General features: G+C 52.4%; 1 protein-coding gene across 1 annotated transcript in view; it reads right to left on the minus strand.

Moving 5' to 3' along the window:
• Positions 1–15,440, minus strand: part of LOC133352824 (SAM and SH3 domain-containing protein 1-like) — a 325,376-nt gene extending 309,936 nt beyond the window's left edge. The window contains exons 1-2 of the mRNA XM_061568754.1: positions 14,421–15,440; positions 14,244–14,347 (exon numbers count right to left, since the gene is read on the minus strand). Of these exons, the coding sequence (XP_061424738.1) occupies positions 14,244–14,347; positions 14,421–15,126 (810 nt within the window). The 5' untranslated portion in view covers positions 15,127–15,440. The remainder of the gene's footprint in view (positions 1–14,243; positions 14,348–14,420) is intronic.
• Positions 15,441–16,416: the final 976 nt, after the last annotated feature.

The raw sequence follows: 16,416 nt of genomic DNA on the forward strand, positions 1-16,416 counted from the left end.
TACTCAAATTTTCTGACGTGTTCAGCAAACAAATATGATATTGGGTGCACTGAACTGTTATGCCACCACATTGAGATGGGTGATGCGGCCCCAATTCGGCAAAATCCTTTCCGGTTAAGCCCAGCCGAGAAGGAACATATGCAATCGGCTGTTAATGACATGCTGTCCACCGACATCATTTCGCCCTCATCCAGTCCATGGGGAGCTCCCATCGTGCTTGTTAAGAAACATGACGGATCCTTGCGGTTTTGTGTTGATTTCCGCCGCCTTAATAAGAACTCGGTAGCTGACGCGTATCCGCTCCCCAGAATGGACGAATCCCTGGATGCCTTAGCAGGGGCAGGTTTTTTTTCGACGTTAGACCTGCTATCGGGATTCTGGCAATTGCCCCTCGATGAGGAGTCGAAACCAAAGACCGCCTTCCGAACACCGGTAGGCCTATTTCAGTTTAATCGGTTGCCCATGGGACATCATTCCGCTCCCGCGACATTCCAGAGGCTAATGGAATTGGTTTTATCGGGCCTCCAATGGGATACCTGCTTGATTTACCTTGATGACGTCATCGTTTTCAGTCGAACTTTCGAGGAGCACCTCCAACGGTTGAGGGGGGTGTTCCTCAGAATGCGATCTGCTAAATTAAAGTTTAAACCGGGAAAATGCCACCTACTTCGGGAATCGGTACGGTACTTGGGGCACATTGTGGGCCGTTCGGGGATCTCCACCGATCCCTGCTAAGACACACTGTGTCAGTTCCTGGCCGACGCCCACTTCAGTTACTGAGGTCCGCAGTTTCATTGGATTTGCCTCCTGCTACCGCCGCTTCGTTGAGCACTTTGCCACCATAGCCAAACCCCTGCATGCTTTGACAGCGAAAGGGGTGAAGTTTCGCTGGGGGCCGGAGGAGGAGGCCACATTTTGCTCCCTTCGGGATGCCTTGGTGAGTGCTCCACCCTTGTGTTACCCTGATTTCACCAAACCATTCCTGCTTGACACGGATGCCAGTAACACGGGTATTGGGGGGGTGCTCTCACAAGTGTTCGGGGGAGTCGAACGTGTGGCCGCCTATGGTAACAAGGTTTTGTCGCCGGCGGAACAGCGCTACTGTGTGACCCGTCGTGAGTTACTAGCTATCGTCTTTTTTATCCAGCAATTCAGACCGTATCTCTACGGCCATCATTTTACTGTCCGTACGGACCACGCGGCGCTGCAATACGCATTGCGTGTTGCCCAACCCTCGGGTCAGTTGTCACGATGGTTGGAGGTCCTCCAAGACTACCAATTCACGACTACTTACCGTAAGGGATTGCGCCACACCAACGCGGATGCCCTGTCACAGTTGTCGCCTCGCTCGGAATGTGCATGTCTTCTGGGATCGGCGCGCTGTAAACCCCCTGTCGCCGTCCCCACGGGAATTTTGTTCTCCGCCGCCGACACACCACGGGTCGACGTTCCCGCTGCTCCGACGGGCGGGGACTCGTTACTCGCATTGCCTCTTATTGAGTGGGGCTGACTCCAAATGGCCGACAGGTCCCTTCTCACATTGGGAGGGGAACAGGGGGTCGGCTCCTGGGTGGTCAAACAGGGCCTCCTTATGAGGTGGGACGGTATGTCCCGGCGACATGCGCTTGTCGTGCCATCTGCTATGCGGGGTAGGGTCGTTCTGGCCGCTCACGAACGGCTCTTGCATTTGGGAGTTCATAAGACGCTTGCCCTGCTCCAGCGGGACTACTATTTGCCGGGTACGGGGAGTGATGTGGCGAACATACTGAAGGGGTGTGTGGGGTGCGCCCAACGAAAACCACCGCCCATTGCGACTAATCCACCGCTACAGTCTATTCAAGTCTCGCGCATAAACGAACTCGTTGCACTGGATATCTTGGGGCCCTTTCCGGTAACGCCTAGGGGTAACAAGTACCTGCTGGTTGGCATGGAATACTTCACTCGATGTCCCATGGCGTGGCCGCTCACCAACCAGTCGGTGGCGGCCGTGGCAGACGCCTTTGTCCAGGGCTATGTCTTGGACAAGGGTGCCCCCGAACGCTTGCTGACCGACCAGGGAAATAATTTTTCGGGCGTTTTGTTACGAGAGGTGTGCGACCTTTTGGGTACCAAAAAAGTGTGTACCTCCCCGTACCACCCACAGACTGATGGGATGGTGGAGCGGCTCCATAGAACGATTACTTCCATGTTATGCCAACAGGTGTGCGAGGCTCAGGTTGATTGGGACTTGCAGGTCCCTGGTGTCCTCGCCGCGTACAGGATGGCCCCCCACGCGGCGACAGGGTTTTCCCCATTTTATCTCATGTACGGTCGGGAGGCCGATCCGCCCATGGATGCCCAGCTGGGGAATTCCGAACCCCGTGCTAAATCTAAATTGGCCGACCATATCAAATTTAACATTGCTAAGCTAGCCGAGGCGCGGGAAGCTGCGAGGCTGAATTCGAGGTCTCGCCAGATTGCTAACGAGCGGTTGCGTGCACGGAGGGTGTACATGTACGAATGGAAACCGGGCAATAGGGCCTGGCTGCACTGCCCGCATGCGCCATTGGCTACGTCCCCGAAACTGCTGAGGCCATGGCGGGGACCCGTTGAAGTCGTGCGTGTTGCACGACCCCAGTGCATTCAGATAAAGTGGGGGAAATGCCGTTGGTACGTTCACCCCTCCCGGCTGAAACCTTTCGCGACACCACATGGCCTTACTTCATGTCGTAATGACCGAGTATGTGATGTGGCCGTTGATTCGGAGAGGGAAATGTCACCGCCTGATCCTCACATGTTTCCGCCTGATCTGCTCCCAGGTGTCTCGGAACTGACGGCTGCTGACCGTCGGCAACCGGATCCCCGAGGCACGCGCGGATCTCCGAAGCCTGTTCCGTGCCTTCCTGGACTGCCGGAGCCGCCTGACGGTCAAACACGTCCTGTGCCATACGACGGGCCGGCCAGGCGGACCCGTGCTAAGTCGCGCCGCTTTTCCTGACTGGGGGGGGGAGGCAGTCCCGCCGGGTCACCTCGTCACAGCGTTCCCCTTCCGTCCGTTCTAATGTTCCATGTCAAGGGGTCGAGGGGACGCTGTACAGGTCGTTCTTGTATATAATTTATTGGTTTTACTCGTCGGTGTGTACATATATTCTTGTTATTACAGTTAAGGGTTCGGTTATTTATTGCGGGGTTCGCGGGGTTCTCGTTGTGTTGTGATTGTTAGTTTTGGTGTTACGGGGTGCACACGCGGAGAGTTTTTTTTGCAGCCGAGCCGGCTGCGAGCTATGTGGAAGGGGGTGATGTAGAGGTGGTACGTGCTGGGGGGGAGGATCGTGAGACAGCGCGTAGTGGGTGGCTACATCACAGTCCGCAGGCAGGTGTCCACATCGCGGTCCGCATAGGCCCCGCCCCCTGGTGCGGAGGGCTATGTAAGGCGATGCGCAGCAGCGCTCGGGGAGTCGTCAACCAGTGAAGAAAGAAGACGGAGCAAGAGATAGGGCCCTGAGACCCCTAGCCCCGCTGCCCTTGTAAGGGCCGGGACTCTGTGCGGCTCAGTGGCGAGACCTTGGGGATCACGGCCTGACGTCCTTGTAAGGGCCGGGCTGTGTGACCCAGGGATCGAGACCCGTACCCTGGCTAGGACGGGTCAGATAGCCTCCCCTAGGAAGCACGTAGCCGGAGGGCCTGAGAGCGTAGCTGAGTTAGGCACGCGTAGCGTAGGCTGTATCTCGGCTGTATCTGTTACTGTTGTATTAGTGTTAATAAACAAGTGCTGCCCCGTCAACTCGTCTCCCGCCGTATTTAAGATATTACAGCAGTATTTAAATAAATGAAAGTTAAGAGCCAATCCTGTCCGAAATCGCATCAAGGCGGGCTCCAACATTCGACATTGCAAACGGTTGACAGCAACCCGTGGGAATGTACAGGCTGGGTGTCGTCGGCATGTGATTTCACCCAGTGGAAGGAGGTTAATTGATTGAACAGTTTTCGGAGAGGAAGATTTACCCTGAAATTTGCCAAAAAGAATTACGAATTGAAAGATAAGACCGGAACCAAGGGAGTAAAGAAGTGGCGTACGTGCGCACGTGCTGGCGGAAGAACGCAGTGGTCTACGCCATCAAAATGCAGCTGCGAGATTAAGGAGACGGAATCTACAGTGAAATTGGAAGCCAGTGCAGGGAGGCCAACACGGGCATAATAGGATATGAAGAAGGTGGTGTGGTTAACACACTTAGCAGCCGCATTCTGAACATGTTGCAAGTTGAACTGAAATGTTCTTCGTATCGAGGTTGGTGAATGAGCCCGAGATGCCGCTGCCAGCAAACGTTCGAGGCGGGCAGCGGTGTTAGCGCGTGCCCATAGAATAGTGAAATTGCCACAATTCAAGTTGCATTGTGAATTAAACATCATTGCTCCCTGCGTAAAAAATTGTGGGCAGCTGACATTGGTCACAATTCGGGGAGGCTGGCAACTGCCATGTAATTGTGTAACATAAAACATTTGTCTCAAAACCAACTTTGCTTACCAAGTGCCGCCCCAATTGCTTGATCGAGCGACTAGCTCCGTGACGTTTTTGCTTGCGTCACTATGGCACACGGAGGTCTCTAAAATAAGAGGTAATCAATCTAAACGGGGGCTCTCAACCGCTTGAGTAAAAAATAATTCGTGGAATCGAATCAAACGGTGTGAAGACAGCATCGGCTGGCATGCGTCGCCACCTTTTTGTTTCCTTGGGAATCGAATCGCATTTTTTCTCAAATCGGGTAACCTTTTTCGTCTGGTAAAATATGAGTGGCTCCCATTCGTTTCCATTTAAAAAAACTTTTCCCGGAGACACCTCTTGTGTTATCCCACTCTTGAAATCAATATAAAACACTTTCAGCCGATGTTTGTACTGCAGTTAGCTTCTTAACATTACATTTACGAAACAGATTGAGGGTTGGGGTGATTTAAATTGCTATTTTATCACCAGGTGACACATTAACGAGACAACACTCTGCTTTCCCAAGAACCATTTCCGTGCGTGGTTCTGTAATCTGTCGAGGTGGCAGAGTCGTGATAAGAGTACTGTAAATAAGAAGGGTGCAAGTTCAAATACTGGTTTTGAATAACCTCAGCCCCCCATGCTGCATAGTTTGCTAAAATGACCATATAGATGTGAAAAATCGCTTGTAGTTGTAATATGGACTGATGGACCCAGCCATAAACAATTTGAAATTTCTGTCGCTGGCTCATATCTGCAAATGCAGATGCTCCTCGCAGCAGGGTGACACGTTGCATTGACTTTGACAAGAAAATATCTTAGAGTAAATATGACATGAATGAATTACGTGAATTAACAATGAGGCACTTGGACAAGGTTGACTAAGTTGTAAGATAGCGGTGTCCTTTCTGAAACAATATTTCATTCCATTGGAATACAATTTGCATAATCTCTCTTTTACAACTCAGGAAAGCCATCCGTCTAATAGACACCTATCCCCTCATGCGTGTGGATTTTCTCCAGGGATTCCAGTTTCCACCAACACAAACAGAAATAGCGTTACTCACACGGGAATGTGCCAAACATTCCAAACAGGGAAATTAGTTACGAACCTTGGGGAGTCTTTTCTAGATTAATGCAGGACATGATCACAAGTCCTTCTAAACGTCTTTATGGTTCACCACCAAAATAAATTACCAGACCAACCTCAGCCTATTTAACTTAATAAAGAATGTACCATAATAGTGATAATGCCCTTTATTAAACCATGAAAGCCTCACTGAGTATTAAAGACGTTTTTAGGGTCCCGCTATATTGGGATGTTTGACCAACGCCAGTCATGAGAGTTTGGCTTCGTGTGGGAGGAATCCAGAGAACGTGGAGAAAACTCACTCAGCCTATGAACGGAGTCACGCTCAAAGGTTCTTACAGATATAGTCACGAGTACTTTGCATCTGCTGTAACATCTCCTAGCTTGGGCTAGCTTGGGCTAGGAGATGTCCAGATGATACCTGGCATTTCCAGACAGTTTCAATGCGAGTGCTAACCACACTCAAGCCTGCTTAGCTTCACAAGATATGATGGTCTCAGACACATTCGGGGAGATTTCGTCATACATGTACGGAATAATGTCCACCACATTGTACAGTAACATCAGTGATCCGTCTATCCCGATGCCTGGATTCTACCTCCCAAGGCGCCAGCTGAGTTCAGTTGAACTACTTTCGGTGTGGCCAGGGCAGAGCGAGTGTGCCACATGGGGCATCAGACTACGACGTGTCAGCCCACCGTGTGGACGCGAGGAGCAGAATGCGATGGCGCACCACCGTCTCTGGCTGTAAAGTGCGCGGGGCGTGCCAGGCGGTACCGATTGTTGCCCTGCACGTGCTGGAGGAGGAGGCCGTCACAACACTCTGTGGCTACGTGGGGTCGACGTCCGCTCAACTATAACATTGACAAACATATTTATTTTTATTGCATATCTGGTGCTCTAACTGTATGACAGTCACGTGTAAAAGCATTCGCTCAACACTTTAAAAAAATGTCTGCCGCTAGATGAGGCTCTCTCCGTGCCAAATTGGTTGGTTGTAGGTTTTATTTGACCGTACTTCACGCTTGGCCCAGTGTGGGTTGATGAAGGTGGGGAGCATAGCTGCGTAAGTACAGTACAATACTTGATATTTATGCAATTCCCTCTGTGCCGCCCCCACAAAGCAGGCCTGCATCGTTCAAAAATCCAGCTGTGGAGCGTGGCAGCGCCCCCGTCATGCGGAGCACTATCCAGACTCAACCCTGCCTCATCTTCCGAGATCTGCCGTGATCGGGGGCACATTATGGGCGATTTGGGTCGCACTAATCCGTTGCAAACATCCTACTACACCAACCAAACCATAAACAAACCCCGAATCCACCGCGACAATAACACCTTCGCCCTCGCTAAAAGAGATTACCTTTTTTGTCACTTAAAGATCACGCCGACTGTCACTTTTGACAACCGTCTTGGTTGGGGGTGGCTACATCCCATCCCACATCTCATCCCTAGAGAGGAAACCACAAGGGAAGGTGGGGGGGGGAGGCACTCTCCATTCCCGGATTCCATTAGGAGCGACCGTTACTGTCTGTAAATACATTACGGAACATTACAGATGCTTTACGGCTTTACGGTTCCGCCGATACAGAGAGCCACGACAGCGCGCCACGACCAAGTCTCGGACGGGTGAGCATTTTTATTCGGGGTGGTGGGGGCGGAATTCCGGTCGTTCATTGTCGCCGTTTGGCGAGGCAGATTAATTCCCGTCCGCGACCCCCCCCCCCCCCCCCGTCACTGTGATGCATCTCCCCGGCCAGTTGCCAGCCATAACTCCCATTACGAGCGTCGGCACACCAAACGTTTACTTTGCTTTACGGCGGTGGTGGCGGCGACAACAACGGCATAAAACGATGACGGCGATCGGGGTGCCGCGCTCACGTTTCATCTCGCCGACCGGCCCGGCGAGTCGCCAGCAGAGAGAGAGAGAAGAGGAGCGACAGCCCAGAGTCATCTGGATGACGTACTGTGAAGATCACCGCCGTCGCCGCCTTTACCCGCCGGAGACATCGCCACTACGTTTCCATCGCCTATGGCACAATAATCGGGCACGTTCAAGGGGGATTTTCTCGCATGTGCTTTCATCTCCTTAAGGGGCGATGCTTACACACCGCCACACCAGGTACTCATTTGAGGCCGAGTCGACCTAAGGGAGGGCCCAGGACCGGTTCAGATAATCGTCACCGGTGTTGGCTGTGAGCGGGAATCGAACTCAGGTCGTCGGGTTCATAGCGCAGCGTGCTAACCACGACACTAATGCTTAAAGGCCCACACACACTTATTCACAAACCTACTTGTTGTACTTCCTTATCCCGGTCACTTTACATCCTAGCAGCATTGAGGAGTCTGACAATTGTTTTTGTGTGTTTAGTATGCTGTCCTTCACCCACACCACCAATTAGCATGTTTGGCTTCGTACGGTGTCAAATAAGTTCAACATACCTGGCTAGGATTGCATATTTGTGCCAGTTGTTAATTGGTGGCTCGGCTTGTAGTGGTGGTAAAGTGTGAGCAGCTCCCGCCCCCTCAAAAGACTTCGGGCCAGTGTGAAAGAGTAGGACAAATATATGTCACTGCTGACAGTGGGTGTGAGCCAGCAATTGCAAGGCTACACATTGAACTAATTTGGTCTGATGTAATCTACTGCACTTGTTTTCCATAGATATGGCTTTTCCCATAACGGGGACAGGCTTATTGCTAACACATTAAGACGCGCGACAGCACACTATGTGCGTGTGTACACGACGACATCCGCGCCAATGTCTCTCGCTCTCTCGCTCGCTCTCGACGCCGCTGCCGTGGATGCGCCAACGATGATGCAGCCGCAAGCCCAGGCATGCGTGAAAATGCCACCCGATCCTAAGCTGGCAAGGGCACCCTATCAGCGCATCGAAAGGGGCTTCCATGTACCAAGATATTGTCTCCTCTGTAGCCAAATGCCACGGGTCTGCATTTTGGCACAACAAACAAAAAACATAAAATATAAGTGGTATTAGCCGAACATCCCAGTGATGGAAATAAAAATGACTCATCTGAGATTACGCACGGCAATCGTCGCCACTTATGGCGAAAACTTGGCAGAACTCTCGTGAAATAGTCATGAGACTCAGCGAGGCTTCCGTGGGTAAACAAGCAGAATAATAACAACAATGACGACGACAATGAGATAAAATTGCGTCCAGATTAATGGGCATTGGCAGACCAAGGCCACCATACGGTTCGTCTTCTGTGTGGAGGTGTGTGAGAAAAAAATACACAAATTAACAATCCACGACTAGTGGTTGTTTCACCATACGTTACGATGCTGGTCAGTGCGGGTGGGTGAACGCGAGGGGCGCGCCTAGGACGGGTTCAGATATAACTCTCCGCCGATGTCAGCCGTGGCTGGGAATCAAACTCAGCTCACTGGGTTCAGAGCGCAGTGCAACTATCCACTGCGCCACCGCGCCCCAAACCCTCGCAACATTCGTGTACATTCACGTCGCGCGTTGCTTGTGATCCACTATCGGTGTCCTTGCGGACTCAAGAAATGTTAAAACAACAAAAAACAGGATGTATCAAAAATACACTCGGGGATTTTCTTACTTTGTCCCAGCAGATAGGAAACAAAACGAGACACTGGCCTTCTTCAGAAAACAACAGCGGTTTAAATTTAAGAATACACTCGCAGGAACCTGTCGTTAATAGAGGTTTTTTGGGTTAGATGGAGTAAATATAATTGCGTCGGTAAACCCGCCACAGCCATCTAGTAAGGTTTGTCACGTAAACAAAACGTGCCAACTCATTACTTGTCCTGCACTGACCGGTGTGTTGGAGAGTAAACCCACTACAACATTTACAATTCGAGTACTGTGACGTTTCTCCGGCAATTACAAGAACCAGCATCATCAGGCGATAGCCAGAGTTGTGGATAAATCCTCCTCCTGTTTCGGTCTTCAATAGAGGGGGCGAATGTGATGTCATCACTCGTGAGCCAATCATGTGCGAGGACCAGATTGGGGGGGGGGATCTGTCGCCACATACAGATGCAGTATTGTATGTAAAACGAAATCTTCAGTGCATTACTCTTAATTGGCTTTCCAAATCGATGTTGTGCGGCGACATTTAATCAAAGCAAGCAACTTCTGGATGAGATTTGACCTTCGGCGGTCTCATCAGAAGAGTCAAGGCTTGCTATACGAATGCCACTGGGCTACCGACGCTGTTGGCCAGAACATTCATCTAAAACCTGTGCAGAGCTTGCTTGCTTCAGCAGATTCTGCTGGATAATATTGCTTTGGAAGGCCAATTGTAGTGATGGACTACAACTTGTTGTTATTGTTGCTTTAGTGTGTGATGTACGTGCAGACACGTGGTATTTCCGGTTAAAAATTATTTACCCACAATTCTTCGCAGCAGGGCCTTATGGGTTTAGGTTAACAGTGAGAGACTTGGAGATAGTGAAGATGTAGGAAAGTGTGGGTTGTTAATACGTTACTGGGATAGGCGGTGCGGGGGAGATGATAGTGGAGGATCACGTGAGTGGGCAGTGGAATGCATCAGAATGTTTATTTAGACTGGATGAGGAATCAGATGAGCCATGAAGCTCTTTTTCACAGTAGGGGCGAGTCAGCAAGTTACAACAACAGACACCGAAAAAAAATCTGTCTGCTACGAACATAAATGACAGGGCAGTAGATTCAATGATAATACGAATAAAAAATAAATTTTCAACTTGTGAGACGCTGCAACAGTTTCACTCGCTCTCGAAGAGAGGGCACGGGGTGACCAATAAATTCCGACTTGGTGTGTAATAAGGAAGGCACTGATAAGGAGTTGACAGGTATGTTTACGCGTACACGGATTTGAAGCGTTGCCAACTCGCGATGACATAACAAAGTGTATCAGGGAACAATGTGTATCTCGTGCTTGCTCCTATGGGAGGATTCTGGATCTCATCCACTGGGCAAAATTACGTAACGTGGCTGCACTTGATATCAATCCGCTCGGCGCGCTCTCAATTTAACCACGCAAATTACACGGCCAATTCTGCATTCGCGTTCTTCAATGTGCCGTCCTCCAGCCAAAAACGATGCCATCCTCTAGTCGTCGAGGTCAATTCAAACCTATTCGGATATGTTTAACACGCAGTAGTAGGAAGCTTTCGCGACCAATATAATTACGTATAATCAAATGTTTTTTGGGGGGGTTAGATCGCTTAAATATAAATGCGTCTTCTTGGTTCCTTCGGTAAAGTAACGTAGAATGGAAATAATAAAATTATAAAAATAAAACATAATAAAATAATTCTCACGACGTTTCGGCCACAACGCAAGCAGCCGTCCTCAGGTGAAGAACAGGTCTGCAGTCACGAAAGCTTTAAATCGAAATATAAATGCGTCGTTGAGCGCGCCACCACACGACACGGCCAATTCGTAAAGTTTGTCACGTAAACAAAACGTGCCAATTAGTTACTAGATCAGCACACCGGCGTGTTGGAGAGCAAGCCAGCGTTGTGAAAGAAGTCTTCCCTTTTTCGGCCTATTCGGGTACACTCTCGTGGCCTGCAAGCTATCCCCGTGTTGAACACAGAGGGTAGCATCTCTTGTCCAGAGCGCAGTGGTTGCCCATGGGACATGTACAGCGCCTTTTCAATTCACTGCCGAATGTTATTTGACTATACTTCGCCACACCGGTAGTTTGTGCCAGTGTGGTGGGGAGCATAGATGTACAGTAGTACAATTAATCTTTCTGCACGGTCCTCTACTGCCCCCCCCCCCCAACCACAGCAGCCTAGACCAGGGGTCGGTAGCCTGCGGCTCGAGAGCCGTATGCGGCTCTTTGAGAAGGGACCGCGACTGCTGCTTCGTGTCGTTGTTTATTAAAGGACCGACCACCGCGTTCACCGCAGTGGCATTGCGGCTTCTTGAAATATTGAGTTCTTTTTTTGTTGTCGTTACCCAATTCTAATCAAAAATGCATCTTCTTGTGATTTTTCGCTGCCGCCACTCTGGCCTATACCAAGCCGTTACCATCCCAGCAAGCCCTTTGCCCGGGCTACGACCTGCTTTAGCCTCCACGATGTGGCGACAGCGTGCACGCTGCGGGCGATTCTCGTTCGCAGAGGCGGTTGCGGTCCACCACCTTGCAACATATTCACCCCGATGCCTGTAAGAGGTTGTAATTCATCATTCTCCTTTTCCACAAACCTGACAATGCCTGTAGTCGGGTGTAGTGGCACGCCTTGTGCTCAAGTGCTTTAGGAGGCAATGATTGGTGGGATCCCCACCCCCCCCCCCCTTCTATAGAGCGAGCATTTGGACCAACTATTCCACGCTGGTCAGACGTCTTGGAAGAGGTGGGACTCCCCCCCCCCCCAACTTGACCCCACTGCACGCGACCTGCCGATGGACCCGACTGCGATGTACCTCTTACTGCTGGGTTTGGGTCAAGATTTAATTTTACGAAAAAAATTGCCCCATTTTTCTTCAACTGCCACGCCAGGTCCAGCTTGCCAAAAACCATCACAGCCGTAGCAGCAAACCCTACACACGCGCGGCGTAACCCCCCCCCCCCCCCCCACGCCTGCCATCCAAACGCCTGAAGCCAGTATTTCACACGGATTATACACTGATAATAATGCGCTACACCAGTGCACGCTGCCGTATCGGACAGCCAACTCCAAAATCAACAACAAACACTCACACACTAAAAACGAGCTGGCAGCAGATCGAATGCACGTCCATCGTGGCTGATACGGCCTCCGCGGATGCCGATAAATGTGACCACTGCAGAGTTGCTGCCCCAGTACGTCCAAGTCCCCGGTGCCCACACAGACCTTTGCCGTGGTCGATGTTTTTTTTGTTCTCATTGCAAGCCAACGCCTTTATTTTATCCCGAGCTGCTGGGACATTCGTCAAACGCCAAGAGAGCTTCGGTGCAGCAGCGGGGCGCTCCAACGCACGCTTTGCTCCGCCGCACCTCCGATTGACACAGTTGGGCTACGTACGGCGCGAAAGAAGTTCAACATACAGTACATACATGGGGGGGGGGAGGGGGCCCGGGGAAAATTATACTGTATGCCCCCAACCCACACCTCCCAAGCCGAGATGCCTGAAAACTGAAACGGGAGTATTACATTTCACACCATGACGACGTCGTGGCGCGGAGCTAACCCCCACACCCAAAGCGCGGGGCCCGGGGCGGCCGCCCAGATTCGTCGTGTACCCTCGGGACAGCTCTGACCACCCACACTCATCTTAACGTCGCTTCACTCCAGGCCACTCCAACGACGTTGTAGTTCCTCTATTGTAAGGCAATGGTAATGATATGACCTATCCCCTCGCCCTCCCAGCTGGTCCCCTACCCACCCCACCCAGCCCTTCACCTCCAGCCCCAATCATGGCACTTAATCCTCGACAATCGAGGCACTGGCTGCACAGAACCACAACGTGTCGGGATGTCTCTCCGACCAAATCCAAAGGCGGCTCAATCTCTGACTATTTTATTATACTGGAGGGATCCAATGAGCTCTCTTTTCCACAGACGTATCGAGTGTCCGATGTGGCGTTGCGTGACAACACCATCAGCCTACAGGACGCTACTGCGTCCTTTTACTGGTAGGAACCACCTGGTTCCACCAGCCCACATGGGATTATTGTGTCCGTCCGGCGTGCATCCAAAAATGGGAGGGGTAGGGCTGGGTGGAGAGGGGAGGGGCTGGGTGGGGAGGGGCTGGTTGGGGAGGGGCTGGTTGGGGAGGGGCTGGTTGGGGAGGGCTGGGTGGGGAGGGTGGAGCTCGGTGGGGGTGGGGAGGGGCCGGTCACCCCGTGGTGCCCTTAGAAAACTCAACGTTTAACCTACTCACGCCGGCTTATGCCCGCCCTCACAGTCGGCGATATTTGCGGAATACACCACGCTGCCGTTGACCCTGGCCATTGACCGAGCAACCCAACGTTCCTACCAGCTCCCTCCGCAGGAATGTGTTATTAGACAAGTCACCTGCACGGTATCCGCGCTGTAGCCTACACAACCCCCGAAACGCTTTTGCAGACTGTGGCATCCGACGACCATGATGGATGGTACAGCAGTGGATAGACAGTGGCTTGCTGGTGATGATTTTGAACCAATACCCTTTTAGAGTGTATGCTTCTGACGTTCTTCAGTCAAAAGCAATAAGAGCAAATTAATCTTTAAGTCAACGGCGATGTGAAGCCCGTGGCTCTAAGACTTCCGCTGCCGATATCTATCCCGACTCGCTCAAAGCCACCACTCTAGATCGTGGCAAACCGGGGCGTCGTCGGAGTTGAAAAGATCTTCAATTTAAGCCACAAGTGACATTCTTGCTGAGCAAGGATCTACGGACTGGATGGGGAGGGGGGTCCCGATATCCACGTCTTAAAAGCTACTGCGAACTCATCGAGACAAATTGGTCTCGTGGTCTTTCGCCCAACCTCTCGACCCTTCTAAGTCACTAAACAACACCATTATGAATTAAGCCATCCTTCACTGCGTTCCATTCAAACCTTCATCACAAAGGCGCACCAATCGTATCGTATTCGAAGGCAATGCGATCTTAACTCGAAGCTCCAAACATCCCAGGGACAGGCTAGAGAAAGCCCCACGGAGCTACCCGTCCCGCATGCCGACGCCACTGCGAGCGGCGAACTCATTCCTCTCGGTGGCAAATCCGCGCCGAGGTCGTCGTCGTCCTACCTGTTGGGAGTATGGAGGCCTCGTGAGTTGGATGCCATCCCGCAGTAACTTATCCCGGATCATGATCTTCAGCTTGAGCTTCGGGTAGGTAATCCTCTCCCCATGAGTCCCAGCCTCCACCACCAACACCTCCTCCTCCTCGCCCCCACCACCATCATCATCGTCGTCATCCGTTGCCCACCGACCGATGCTTTGAATTCTCCTCGTGACCATAAGCTCCGTAAGCCAACGCATCCTCCTGCTGCTCATGCTGCTCCTGCTGCTGCTGCTTGCACGACACGGGATGGCCCTGCTCCACACAATAGACAAGCGGGCCGCCCCGAAGGCAATTCCCCGTTTCAGGTGATCCGTGCAGGAGGAGGTGTTGATATTGATATTGCTGCTGCTGATGATAATGCTGCTGCTGCTGCTGATGAAGGACATACTGACGGTGTCTCTCCGTGCCCGCGTGGCTATGCAGCAGGCAACGCAAGTCCACCCGCGCGCCTCCAGCCGCTACCGCTCGCTGGACACAACCAGCACGAGCAGCAGCAGCCGCAGCAGCAGCAGCAGTCGCGTGCGGAGGTTCCAGCGTGAAGTAGACGGCCGTGCCTCCGTCCTGCCGCAGCCTCGCCACGGCCGCGCGCAGCTTGCGGCGGTGCCTCCGCTCCAGCACGCCGATGGCGTCCAGGTCGGCGTCTCCGATCTGCTTGCAGATCTCCAGGTCGTCGTAGCCATTGTCCAGGAACGAGTCGGCGTACTGGCCCAGGCGCAGGGCTTTGAGCCACTCGCCCACGATGCTGTTGCAGCCGCCGCTGCCGCAGCTGTTGATGGCGCTGACGATGTTGCTGCTACTGCTGCTGGATGAATTAGCCATGCGTGCGAGCTGATCGGAGGCGCTCATCGATGAGACGAGTGGCACGGCAGAATGCGGTGGTGGTGGTGGTGGCGGAGGCAGCAGCAGGAGCGACGGAGTAGCGAGCGGCGCAAGCGATACATTTATTCTCACAAGAATGGGAACAAAAAGAAGAAGAGGGGGAGGAGGATGATGATGTGTGCTGTGTGTGTGGTGAGATGTGTGACGGCTACCGCACGTTGTCTATTCCGCAGCGAGGCGGTGGTGATGCTGGCTGTGTGGTGTTGGTGGTGATGCTGCGAGGAGGCATGGTATGTGACGCTCCGTGTTGGGTGCGCGCTCCGTGTGTTAGCGCTTCGCTCTTCACAAGCTCCCTCCCTCCCCCTCCCTCCCTCCCTCTCTCCCTCCCCCTCCCTCTCTCACACACTCTCACTTCAAGACACGCACAGACAGAGATCACCCGTGTAGCCTTAACCGACTGTCGGGACAAGTGCTTGCTAGCGAGCGCCTATGAATGGGTTGGATGAACAACACCACGCCCGGCCGCCTTTGTCTTCCCCACACTGGTGATGTTCACACAGCCGCGCCGGGTACTCGTTTGAGGCTGAGTCGACCTAGGGCCCAGGACCGGTTTAGATAACTGTCACTGGCGTTGGCCGTGAGCTGGGATTAAACACGGGCACACGCCCGTAGGCACACGGGCACACAGCTTCCAGGACGTGACGTCTGCACCAGCAGTGTGACAAAACGCACAGCAGCACTGGCAGCAGGCAGCATCACAAAGACAAAGATCCCCCGTATAGCCTCAAACAGACTTGTGGAGCAAGTGCTGTTAGCGAGCGCCTATGAAAGGTCGGCACGGCACACGAGGGGTGGGGGTGGATAGCACCAAGCCCGGTCGCCTTTGTCTCCCGAGTGGCGATGTTCACAGATCGCATCGGGTACTAATTTAAGGCTGAGTCGACCCAAGGGAGACTCGGTACACGTTCATATATTCGTCACTGGTGTTCCACTACTGCTCTCCAGGCAGTACACATCCACACACCGCTGGCTCTACAGATGCACACGCACGTCTACTCACAGTAGACTGGCGATGCATGTACATTGTACTCGACACTTCATCATCATCATTGATCGATCCACTGCTGGATGGATGCCTCCCCAAGTTGTAGCCACCTCCCGCGATCTAACAAAGCAATCCGGCACGCTCCATCTCCTCCTCGGTTGCCACGCAAAGACAAAGATCCCCCGTGTAGCCTTAACAGACGTTTAGGGCAAGTGCTGTTATCGAGCACCTATGAAGGTCGGCACGGCATTCGAGGGAGGTGGGTGACCAGC

Source organism: Lethenteron reissneri, chromosome 5, assembly GCF_015708825.2.
Source record: "Lethenteron reissneri isolate LAM-NWPU_2019-01 chromosome 5, ASM1570882v1, whole genome shotgun sequence".
Classification (NCBI taxonomy): Eukaryota; Metazoa; Chordata; class Hyperoartia; order Petromyzontiformes; family Petromyzontidae; genus Lethenteron; species Lethenteron reissneri.